This window comes from Toxotes jaculatrix, chromosome 24 (genome assembly GCF_017976425.1).
Source record: "Toxotes jaculatrix isolate fToxJac2 chromosome 24, fToxJac2.pri, whole genome shotgun sequence".
Taxonomy (NCBI): Eukaryota; Metazoa; Chordata; class Actinopteri; family Toxotidae; genus Toxotes; species Toxotes jaculatrix.
The window spans coordinates 1537501-1550061 of record NC_054417.1 but is presented as its reverse complement, the minus strand read 5'-3'; the positions used below and the strand labels follow the sequence as shown (position 1 = coordinate 1550061).

The 12561-nt window shown below is 44.7% G+C and overlaps 1 protein-coding gene across 1 annotated transcript in view; it reads left to right on the top strand.

The window, feature by feature from the left end:
• Window positions 1-3056: 3056 nt before the first annotated feature.
• The window catches only part of ahr2 (aryl hydrocarbon receptor 2), a 46340-nt gene continuing 36835 nt past the window's right edge, over window positions 3057-12561 (top strand). Inside the window, exons 1-2 of the mRNA XM_041032231.1 lie at window positions 3057-3499; window positions 10043-10230. Of these exons, the coding sequence (XP_040888165.1) occupies window positions 3441-3499; window positions 10043-10230 (247 nt within the window). The 5' untranslated portion in view covers window positions 3057-3440. The remainder of the gene's footprint in view (window positions 3500-10042; window positions 10231-12561) is intronic.

The window sequence follows — 12561 nt, the reverse complement described above, 5'->3', positions numbered from 1 at the left end:
TGATCAGAGAAAAAACACTAAGAAACTACTGATTCATAATCATGCTGCCAGCCAAGGACCTCGTTTACCTGTTATCCTTTAAAAAGCACTATCATTTGTTTTAATTGCCCACCGTAAATCATTTTGTGGGTGTCTCAATTAAGAGCAACAACTGCTCGGCTCTATTAGCATCTCAAGATCCTGAGGCCATTAAATTCAAGCATCGTGGGCACAAATCAACCTGTCATCCTCATCACAGTCATGCAACTTAAAGACAGAGAAACTGAGCCGAAGCTGAGGAAAGAGAAAAAGCTGTGGCTCTTTAAAAGCATCTCATAAAGAAAAGTGAGTGAGTGCGGCTGCCAGACACTCAGGGTTCGAGCCAAGCTGTATTAAAACAGGGTGTATTTTAAACAAAGGTTGCATTTTAATAGGGCCAGAGGGTGGCACATCGCAGATAGCTGTTGACTTGTAACTGCCGTGTTTAGCGTTAAACACAACGTCCTGCCATGGCAACATGGATGCCAAGAGTTCCCCCTCAGTGCTGCCAGCCAACCTGGAACTGTTCTATATGCAAAGCAGCCACAAATGAGAAGTATGTTTTAATAACTGGGAACAAAAAGAAGAAGAAAATGTCTTCATACAGGACAGTTTACATAACTGAAGTAGATCAGTGTGCACAGGTATCATCATCGAAGGTAAAGGAACAGATGCTTCACACAGTTTGAAAAAAAGTGATGCTCCCTTTAACCTCAGTGTATGAAAATGGGTGCTCCTCATTTTCTGGTGGAAATGCATTTGTACTCATTTGCTCAGTTCTGGATCTGGATCTGGATCTGGATCTGGATCTGGATCAGGATCAGGATCTGGATCAGGGTCAGGATCAGGATCGGTCCGCCCGTCCACCACTGTTGGATGGACTGTTACCATGTCACCATGAGGCCTGAACCTTTGGTTTCTGATGATGATGATCTTCCCATCGTCCTCAGATGTTCTTTGTTTAGAGCTAATTAGCAAATGTTAAACTGAGACGGTGAACGTGGTAACCATTATACCTGCTTAACATCAGCATGTTGTTGTCATCACTGTGAGCACGTTAGCATTCAGCTCAAAGCCCTGCTGTGTCTCAGCCCGGACTCACAGAGCCACTAGAGGTGGCGGGTGGGTGAAGGGCCAGTATCCATGACGACAGCTGTACTAACACTAAGTAGGATTTGGAACAAAACTCAGTTTATCTGCTGAACTTCCACACACAGGAAGGCAGGACAGACGTTAGATTCAGGATTTACTCTTCATTGTTTTCACTTTTCCACAGGTGAAAGGCTCTGAGGATGAGGACTGACTGGCGTGTGCGGTGAACAGGAGGCTGTGTCAGCTTTGAGTTTGTTGAGGGGTTGTTCTATTTGATTTGTAAACCTTGAATCCAAGCACTGAATTCAAGGATGTCTCCATCGTATCTGCAGAAGTCGAGGCTAAATGTTTCAGTTTCTGCTCTTCTGTTTTTCTTCTTTGTCAGGATTTTTTGTTTCAGATAAATTACTGGTAATAAATATTAATGAAAAGACTGAAATTGATTTTCCGCAGCACTGCAACTCTTGCTATGAACCTTGAACTCAGCAAACAAAAACCCAGCTTGTGTTTCATTCGTCATTGTTTCTGTCCAGAAGAATCCTGATTCGTGACAGTTCATATTTACAACTGTGATCTTGGAAGTCAGCGGCGCATTACACAACTTGAACCCTTCATGAGAAGAAGTCACAACCAAAAAATTCCAGTTTACTTTATATTTGACAGATGTTGGAAAACAAATGTTGTGACGGAACCACTGAAGCCCGTCGCTTCTGAGCTTTTATTTTCAAGTTGGATCAGGTCACATGAAGTGAATCTGTGTGCCTTTCAGTTTTTTGAAATTTGGTCCCTTGCGTGCTGGAGCAAGTCCCTCACCAAGCACAAAAACACTGCTACACTGTGCTGACACTGGCTGCACTAAATACAATGAACAATACAGGAATCCTTCAAATGCATGAGTCTGTAAAACCTGCTTCACCTCACTCTGACAGAGGGTGGGAGGACACGGTGACTGACTGCCAAATGACCGAATCATTGAATAAATGTACATGCACCTTGGCCGATTCATGTTGCAACTTTTGCCAGTGCAGGCAGAGTTAAGGCACAAGGCAAAGAAGATGAACCTTCACCTGTAGATAACCACTAAGCTGGAGTGACAAATTTACAGTTTGTGCAGCCAGATCGTATATTTCAACCAAGATTTGAATGATTTCAGATTTTGTTTTCCCCAGACATGACAAAGCAGTCCTGCTTTTCAGTAAGAGCTCTCATTTCCAGCTGGGTAATAACAGAGGTGGAGGTGACAGGTGATGAAATCTTCATTAGTGGTTAAGGTCGTCCTCATCAGCTCAAAACATCAAATAAATCAGAACTTTATCCCCCTGAAGTCGCCCCGCACGTCTGAAACCATGCTGTCTTTCTTGTCATGTAAATGTAGTACAGTATGGTATAGGTTCAGTTCATTTTAATATTATGAAACATGGTTTTACAGATTCATTAATACTGTAGTACATCTATTTTATTTCAGAATTTTTCTTCATATTATTGCTTCTATTTATTTGTATCCTTAACATTTATCATTAGTTTATTTAAATCTGTTGTAAATGTTCTGCAATATCTGTCTATTATTGTAATGTTTGTAAATGTGCAAGTTTATTTTGACTAATTATTTCCTAATCATTGCAATTTATAAAAATATCTGTAAATATACACAGGGTTATTATACTCTAGTAGTTGTATATTATAATTTTTTATTACGTAAATATAATTTTCTGAAATTAAATAAAAACGAACTGAAAATAAAATCCTCCTTAAGGTCTTCTCGGTTGGAGTGTGGTTTTCCAGCCCTTCCCCGTCTGCGGTGTCAGCCTCAGCTGGCCCACATTCAGACGACCTTAAATATTTCTGCTGTCGCGTTACAGTGACATACGAAAACACCAAGCGCGCACACGCACGCACGCACCAACCGCGACGGGAGCGCGCGCGGCAGAGACCCTGTCAAATCACAACGGAGGTGACGCGCAGGCAGAGGACTTACATAAAAATCCTCCGAGGACTTTTCAGGCGCTTTTTAACGCGTTAAAGTGTCGGTGCACCGGGTGGAAATACCGGAACGTCGGGAATATGAAAAGTTGGGACAGTTTGTTGGCGTCTGGCGGACGTTTGGACTAAATAAAGAAAACTAAAAGTAGATTGTTTGTTACAGCTCGGACGCAGCCGAGGAGCGTTCAGGGGATTTCTCCTGCTTACTTTCTGCCTCATTTTCTACATCACTGTACTTTTCTGTCGTCTCTCACGGGATCTGATTCCTCCGGACACGTCTGGACCTGCTGAGCTGCACACAAACCGTGGATAAAGCCACTTTGCCCCGCTGTGTTGGCTCTGAGTTCACCATGCTGCCGAGCACGGCGATTTACGCGGTGAAGAAACGGAAGAAGCCGGTCCAGAAAATGTAAGTCAGCGCACTGAAATCTCTGTTTTATCCCTTTAATATCCCCTCAGTGTCTCACAGCATGTCTGGAGAGCGGGTTTACAGTGACTCCACTGTCCTCAGTGACCTTATGATGTCTCCGGTATGTCTCTAATACTGCCTGGTGACCCTGCTGTACCGTCTGCTGTACTTTTACTGTAATACTACCACGGTGCATTTTGGAAACGGTGCCTGTGATCTTCAGCAGAGAACTTTGACACATGAAACTTCAGAAACATCATGCACCGAAGCCTTTTCCATGTTTTTATTGCACTATGATCTGCTGTATGTTGTGCAGGTTTGCATCTAATGTACACAAGAGATGGCTCCTTTTTTTTAGGTGGTTACAGCTGTGCAAACATCTGCAGACCGGTCAGTCAGTATGCATTACAGCCCGTGTTACATGGTAATGAGGTGTAATAGGTTAGAAGTTGTACTGTGTGTGCAATAGTAGCTGCATTGTTCTTAGTTGAATCCATTAGGCCATAAAGTCTGTTTTCCCTGCTGTGGTTATGCAACGTTGGTCAGGCAGACCGAGGTAATGTGAGGTGCCTCAGTCCAACAACACTACAGAAAACTGTTGCTTCAGTATCATTTCAATCTAATTATACTGTCCGAGGCAGCCGGGCTTCCCAGACTGGTTCCTCCAGGTGGCGTTTAGATCTCCTCTGAAGAAACAAGTGCTTCAGTGGAACCTGCTGTTTTTACTGTGCGTGTTCTCTGTAGGCAGGGAGGTTAGCAGTGGAGAGAGTGAAACCCCACATCAATAATATCATCACACCACCTTCTTATGGTTCCACTTGTGATTTTAGCAAACGTATATGGCAACTTGTTTCCTCCTCCACTGTGTCTCATGGTCCCCTGGAGGGCTCCAGACCACAGTTTGAGAACCGCTGCCCTGGTCTTGCACTGGGAAATTACTCTTCAGGGTTTCATGTACTGTTGCACATCCCTTTTGTGTTCAGAGGAACCGCTGTTACACTGAGTTTTACTCGTTTCATCAATGCTCAGCTGGTTCTGTGTGAAACCTTGAATGGTTCTCTGTTGAATTGCTTACTAGCACTCCAATCTCAGGCCCCATTAGAACCCCCTGAAAGAACTCTGTGGACCTGTATCGGGAACCAGCGGTTTATAACAGAGCAAAGTTGTTCTTTGCAGCAGACGAGAACCCTCCACAATGACCCCTGAGTCTGAGCAGTACCTACATCAAACCTTTAAGAGAACATCTTTAGAATATAACTAACTACAGACCCTTCATGGTGCTGTAAAGAACCTTTCCACAACCTAAGAGCTGCTCTAAGCCACACTGTCCTCCTCACTGGGATTCTAGCAGTTTGTGATTTTTAACTTTAACAAGCCAGACAGTGTTAACTGCTCCACACGGAACCACAGGCCAGAGCTGAGAACCACGGCAGAACCCTGCCAGAACCCTGCCAGAACCGTGGTTTCAGTGTGTGTGTGGTACTACCTGCATTAATCATAATCAGGACGTGGAGCGAGAGCGCTCTCACGCAATGTTTCCACGAGGGAGGGAGGGAGGGAGGGAGGATGGCGTAATCTGAGACTCGCTCTGTTTTTTCTCTCCTCCTCCTCCGACTGCCACAACATACTTTTTTCCTGTCTTTCCTTCTGTCTCTCTGTGAGTTTTTTTTGGGGGTTGTTTTTTTCCTCCCTCCCTCGACTCAAATTAACATAGTTCTGTGTCACGCAAACGGTTACGTAAGTCTGCCATGTTCACTCGCCGTGGTTTTTAGGAAAAGTTGCTCTCTGGGAGTTTATCTTTCTTTTCCTTTTTCTTTTTCTTTTTTTTGGGGGGGTGGTGTTCATGGACTGAGTGAGCTATGAGTGAGTGAGTGTGTGTGTGTGTGTGTGTGTGTCAGAGAGAGTCTGTTTTGCTCACGGGCAGGACTGGAGGTGGTGTTACTGCAGTCTGCCCTGAGGCAGTTTACCTTTATGTTTACTCTGCACTGTAAAACCAGAACATTGAAATTTATGGTAATGTCAGTGAGAGGGAAGGAGAGACAGTTCAACATAACCCGGACTTCAGCTGCACTCCATGCATTTAAGACAAACTGTGTCCAGCTTGTCCCCAGAGCTCACGTCTGTCTAAAATATTATTGTGTACTGCAGAGGATCTCACTCACCCTGAATCACAGGATCTAGAGCCACTGCACTGATGGATATACTGAAAATATAGAAACGTCATCATGGAGCAGATCAAATCAGTGGACAGTAGCTGGTTGTCCAGGGCTGATCGTCTCCTCGTGCCTGTTAGAAAAAAGTGCAAGCAGCTTTGGTGGCGTCTGCCAAATTAATGTAGTGTAATGCAGTTTAGGGAAATATGATGATTCATACACCCGTGGAAAAATCCTCATTCAAAACATGAATTTCCATTTAGTTCCCCTTTTCTACGATGGCTGGACATCAGAGGTGTGTGTGTGTGTGTGTGTGTGTCAGAGAGGTTTAACGTGCTGCACAGTTTGTACGAAACGAAACAGAAAAGAACAGAGAGTGGACATTTGTCCACAGCTGTCCTCGGTTCTGACGGTGAAATGTGGAGCTTATATGATGCTCAGCGTTTGCCTGCAGATACATTTCAGGTGCAGCTGATTTCTGTTTGACAGCAGTGAAGAAAGAAACTGGGCCGAAGTCACGTGGCAGAAAAAGGTCGGACGTTACTGCTGCTTAGATTCTTTGTTGTGTGTTGGTGGACGTGATTTTGGCAGAAGTCATGCTGATGCATCTTGAGACCTGCAGCAGGAGACGCGCTGCTTTTCTCATGACTAACATGTGATGGACATCAGTCTCCTAGCTTTCACTTCCCAGACATTATGACACTGGGAAACGTCAAAACATAATAATATAACTGGATTCAGTTGCTTTTATTTTCTCTTCCTAATTTATTGTAATTTTTGTGGGTATTTGTTAATCAGCTGTGGTTGTGTGGGGACGGGGACACTGTTAGTCCCATTTTTCATCAGTGAGTAAATTGAACTTTTGAACCTGTGATTTAAATCCTCAGAATCAACAAAAATAAAACACTTATAAAGTATTTCATTAATCTGATGATCCAAAAGCAGACGTTCCTGTCTCGTTAGTTTCTCCATAAACTCTTACTCACACATCATACATGTTGTGATATGTAATTACATATAGACTCAGACAAGATTTGATCCATGTAAAGTTATAGATACTTTCACTATAAAGTAATAAAGTAATAGTCTAAACTGTCAAGATGTTTATTATAATTACTTGAATTATTCCTGATTAATTGTTGCAGCTGCAAACTGAATGAAGACATACAGAGTATGAGCAGAAACACATGAAACTCTACAGAAACTTTCTGGTGTGAACTCTCTGAGTGGGAGATCAGTGGAGCTCTCACACTCTTCCTGTATCATAACTCTGCCACCGAACACATGCCAAAATCCTATTTAGTTTCTTTTGTTCCGCAAAGGTGTCGTCGCCCGGTCGGAGACAAAGTGCCTTTGTGTGAACAGAGAGGGGTGTTTCTTCAAGTCCTACACAGCCCCGCTCTCTCTCTCTCTCTCTCACACACACACACACACACACACACACACACACACACACACACACACACACACACACACACACACACACACACACACGCACACACACACACGCACACTCATAGATACACGCCCCTTCCAGGACAGATCTGGTAGATAAAGCAAGAAGCAACAACACTGGCCGCTCATTGTTCTTGCAGGGAGTTGTGCCGTCAGGAATGCAGCGATAGCCATCTCGCCTCGATTTCAGATATATCGTGTTCTGGAGTATTATTGGAAGCAGATGTCTTACTTACAGGGGGAGGGGAGGAGGGCTTTGTCGGGGCTAACGTCCACATTTTACACCTTTATGTTACAGTGACAGCTCAGACATTCAGCTCATAACCTTTCCCTCAGAGACCGTTTGCTTTTAACAATTGAAAAAAGCTCAGCTATTTTACGAGACAGTGGCTTTTCCTGTGCTAGTGATTGTGTTGTTGGACAGATTTGTTCCTTTTCTGCAGCATTTAAAGTAAAATCATGTATTTGCAAGTGAAGTTAATGGATTAGTTGAAACTCAGCACCCTTCAGCTCAGGTGTGAGGTGTTTCCTTTGTTTACCTGTGTGTGAAATCATACATTAAAACTCTCACAAGTTCACGTTCCCTTTGCATATTTTTGGCAGACTGGTTATTTCATTAAATATTTCATTGATGTTTAACATATTCCACAGCTGGCTCAGGTTAGGAGTGGCTTTTGGTTTGTTTCTTCCTCTTCGTGGTATTTTTAGACATATTTTGGTCCTTTCTTAAGCAGTTATCCAGTTAGCCAGCAACACATTGTGGTTCTAAAGTTCCTAATTTTCTTTACATAGAACCACGTCTCGGTTTTCACACTCTTTCTGATGTTTCGGGTTCAGGCTGCGCATTTTGACACTTATGTTAAGGTGTTGGAGATTCAGTGTCTAGAAAGTATGCAGTCATGCAGGTGCACACACACACACACACACACACACACACACACACACACACACACACACACACACAGTCGGCTTCACAGTTGGCCTCACCTGACCTGAAATCCCCAGTGGAGTCATCAGCAGGAACATCTGAACCTGATTTAACTGGAGAACCAGCAGACATGCAGCTGCTCTGTGTGAGACTGGCCTTTAACTGGAAGGCCACAGGTTCCACTCCCACAACACCCAGATGCTGAAGTGTCCTCGAGCAAGCGACTGAAACCTGACTGTTAGCTGCAGCTCTCTTAAATTAACTATGAAATAATACAGTGTAAATATGTCAACATAAAGAAAAGGAAATAAGGAGAAATAAAAATGTTAATTATGCAGATATGAAATTTAGCACTGCCTCTGAGCTCGCTGCACGTCCTGTCTGCAGGTCACAGATGAATAAAATGAGAAATCTGAGAAATCTGCTTTTCTGACCTGCTGCTTCTCCTTCTCTCTCTGTTTGGCCGACTCTCCTCCTCCTCCTCCTCCTCCTCCTCCTCCTCCTCCTCCTCCTCCATCTCTCTCTTCATTAGATGCAGCTCTCCCTTCCTGACCCTCTCCTGCAGCTTCAGCTGCCACAGCAGCCCTGGTAGAAGCTCAGAAATATTCCAAACATATTAACTGGATAGCTAATCACACTGGTCTGACTCTTCAGTTCTCCTACGTGGTTTTAGTGCGCCTCCTCAGGACGAGCCTTTTCTTTGAATAGATTTTTCAGTATTCATCTGGATTCTGGGAGCAAACATTCAGTGTCAGAGGATGAATGAATTAGGCTGCGTGCAAATTGTCTCAGCGTAAACCAGTGGCGTGTCCAGGTCCGGTCTGAGGTGCACCGCAGCATCACACCTTCTCTGGGACAAAGAAAAGCCCCTCTGTGCAGTGAAGGTCTGGTTTGAGTTACAGACGAGAAGCCGCTGGGTTTACCGCCGGTCACCGGAGTTCAGTTACAGATACAGACCTGCTTTCTGCTGCTGAGCTTCATCTGGCCCGACGGCTTTGACCTGCAGCCAAGCAGCCTGAGAGATCAGGGTGTATTTACCACATTACACAAGTTAAAACAACAGAGCGTGCTGTCGTATCAAACCAGAGGGAGGAACGGTGGTGATGAATTTTACCCATGTGCTTTAAGAACACATGCTGCTGTACTGATATGGAAACCAACATCATCAGAGCGATGGGATTTCTGAATACTGGTGTGTGTCCTGGATCAGTAATATTGCCTGTGTGTATAAATGTGAAACTAGGCCACCAGCCTCTTTTTGTTGTTGTCAGTGGATGTTTAAAAAAAAAAAAAAAGATGCTGACCTGTAGTTCATTCAGAGTTTCTACAGTCAGTAGGATGTTGCAGGTAAAACAGTTTGATCTTTTACCTTTGACTTTGATTCATTGTGTGAATAAATGTGATCTTTCAAAGGGGGAAATCTGATTCAGGAAGGAAAGTGTCCATTTCCTGTCCCTCAGTAAATGTGTGAGTTTACAGTCCGTAAACGTAAATCCTCACATCCAGCCTGATGTACATGAACTGGGAGTTTGGCTGTGAAGTCTTCCTGCTGCTGACGGAACTGAGAGCTGAACACACAGGTGATAAACAACTCCTGGAACAGGTGACGTCAGGCTGCTCGCCTGGTCCCCATGGCAACAGAGGATGGAGCTAGACAGCTTGCGGCTCTGCCTCTGGAGAGTCGAGGTGGTCCGGGCCTCACTGTTTTCCACTCAGCGCTCACCTTCCAGCAGCTGGGAGGAAAACAGCTCGGCCTGTGTGGACAGTGGAGCTGATTTTGAATCGACTGGTGTGAATATGTGAGGACAGGGACGCTGTTTATACAGAGAGACGTGTTTAAAACTGAATTTGCACACATGAAATAAAATAATCAAAAGAAAATGAGAGTGAATGCTTGTTTACTGTAATGTGAATATCAGTTCTTTGGCTTGAACTGCATTGGTTTTATTTCGCATGTCAAACCGTTTGTTGCTGTGTTTTAATGTTGTCGTCTTTTTGTATCCGCAGCCCCAAACCTCCACCTCCCGATGGAGCCAAGTCCAACCCGTCCAAACGTCACCGTGACCGGCTCAACGGTGAACTGGACAAGCTCACCAGCCTGCTGCCCTTCACCGAGGAGGTCAGGGCTCGGCTTGACAAGCTGTCCGTCCTCCGCCTCAGCGTCGGGTACCTGAAGGTCAAGAGCTTCTTCAACGGTAGGTGTCCAAACTGGGACATGTCCATCCTCTGCTAGTTTCCTCTGTCAACCAACCAAACACACAGTGAAAGCAGTAGTTGAAGCACAGTGAAGGAGTCACAGAGTGCAGGATGTTTGGTTGAGTAAAATAACTACAGCTACAAGTTAAAATGATGTGGAAGGAAGCAGAGTAAGTGCTTTTCAAGTAACATTCGGGTCTCATTTGAATTACCGGGCAAAGCTTGCATGGTCATTCTCCTGTTTGTTTTCCAAATGTTACTGTAAATCTGTTTAACAATTACAGAGAAGTACCAGGAAAAGAAGTAAAGTCAGCACTGAGGAGAGAGGTCGGGGGCTTTGTTTTGTAAGAGCAACATGAAGGAGGAGTAATGCTCTCTAACCTCTTCTAAAAGACAAATCTCTCCACTGGGAATCAGTCGATTACTTGTTGAATCCTCCCGTATTTCTGTCAGCATGGCGCAGGGAGGCTTGAAGCTCAGGGAGGTTATTCCAGTTTCCATCCAGCTTCCTCACATTGTTCTGCGACCTCTTTTGAAAATAGCAGCGATTTGATCCAGACAGCCTGAAAGACCAGGTTCCTATTTACAGTAAATGGATGTGTGGGAGTGTGTGTGTGTGTGTGTGTGTGTTGTTGTCACCAGCTGAGAGGTTATATCAGTGCAGGACTGTGAAATTTGGCCCTTGTGGCTTGCCATATATTTGGAGCCAGCCTCCTCAGCAACAGGAGGTGTGAAGTGAAACGAAAAGAGGCGAACATTTCTCTGTACATGTTGTCAGGGCGACGATCTGCACACACACTGTGTGTGTGTGTGTGTGTGTCCACCTGTTCCATGCTGTAGGTTAAAATGCTAATATTCACATGCATGTTATGAACGTGTGAACATATGCTACGTATGATTTGCTCATATTTTTACAGTGAAGTTAAACATGTAAGGTTGTCTGTTGTCCAGTGAATCACTCTAATAATTAGTCAGCTACCAGAAATTGATTGATTATTGGTTAACTGATTGATCTTTCTTATTGAGATTTGCTGCTTTACTGTGTTGCAGACATGTAAACTGAATGTTAGAGTTAGTGTTGAACTGCTGGTTGGATGTAATGAGTCGATTCTGTGCACCCGGGTTAGTTCCTGTTCCACTGGACTTTTTAAGGAGAATAGACATTTACTGCTGTATTGGTTCATAAATCAATCAGTTGAACTTCAGACGGAATTGACACCAACAATAAATTCTCCCAACACGGAGCAGCAAACAAGGTAATCAGAGCACAGAGCCGACAGAAACGTCTCGTGAGCGGGTGATATATCACCAAATGCTGGAATCATAAAAGTGCTCCAGCGTTGGCTCTGCGGGCTTGAGGACGAGGTCTTCATCGCCGGAATCAATGGGAGTTTTTGTTCTGGAACAGAGTTCAGGCAGCAGAGTGAGCCAGAAATCTCTGGCGAGGAATCAGTGACTCATTGGCATTGACTAACAACCCTATCAACCCCCTGCAGTCATGTTATGGTCTATTTGTGCTCTGAGAGTAGAAAAACTGACTTACTGCCTCTTTGAAGTGTGTGTGTGTGTGTGTGTGTGTCTGTAGAAACGATGCGTTCGAAGCTGTTCTCATCAAAACAAAGGAGATTTTCAGTCGCCTTTTCCCATCAGCCCCCACCTGTTGCCAGAGGAAACAGACATCAGAGCCTGTTGCTTTGGATTCATCAATTATTTGGCAGAGTCGGTCTCTTAGTGTCGGCTGAACAAATGCGTTTGGAGTCGGCGCAGGGAGTCTGGTTACTTTCACACCACAGCCAGCGAGAGGCGAGGCGGTGGGCTCTGGCAGCTTCACTCAGCGCTTTTATTTTGAAAGGAGATCAGAGGGGTAAGAGAGTTTTGGTTCAGATTCAGATTTCTGAACTCAAGAAGAGCGTGTTGACACGATACTGAAAATCTAACTCACTGCAGTTTTCATAATAGCTATTGAGAACACACACACAAACACTTCCCCCACCTCCACCCGATTCTTGGCCACCGATCCGTCATTCTCCATCCCACCGAGCCCCGCCCGTTTCCTGTGGCGGCCCCTGCGGCACCCCGGGGCCCCTTTTCCTTCGACTGTTCGGCCTTTTCCTCCTCGGCTCCTACGTCTGAAGTTCAGGGCTCCTCCGCCCCCCCTCCACCTCAAACAAACGCTGCAGGACTCCTGTGTGTTGTTACAGCAGGGAGGCGTGTTTGCATGGCAGGCCTGCACCGGGACAGCTCAGGGCTTTATGCATTCATGAAACTCTCCACCACACACACACACACACACACACACACACACACACACGCACACACACACACACACA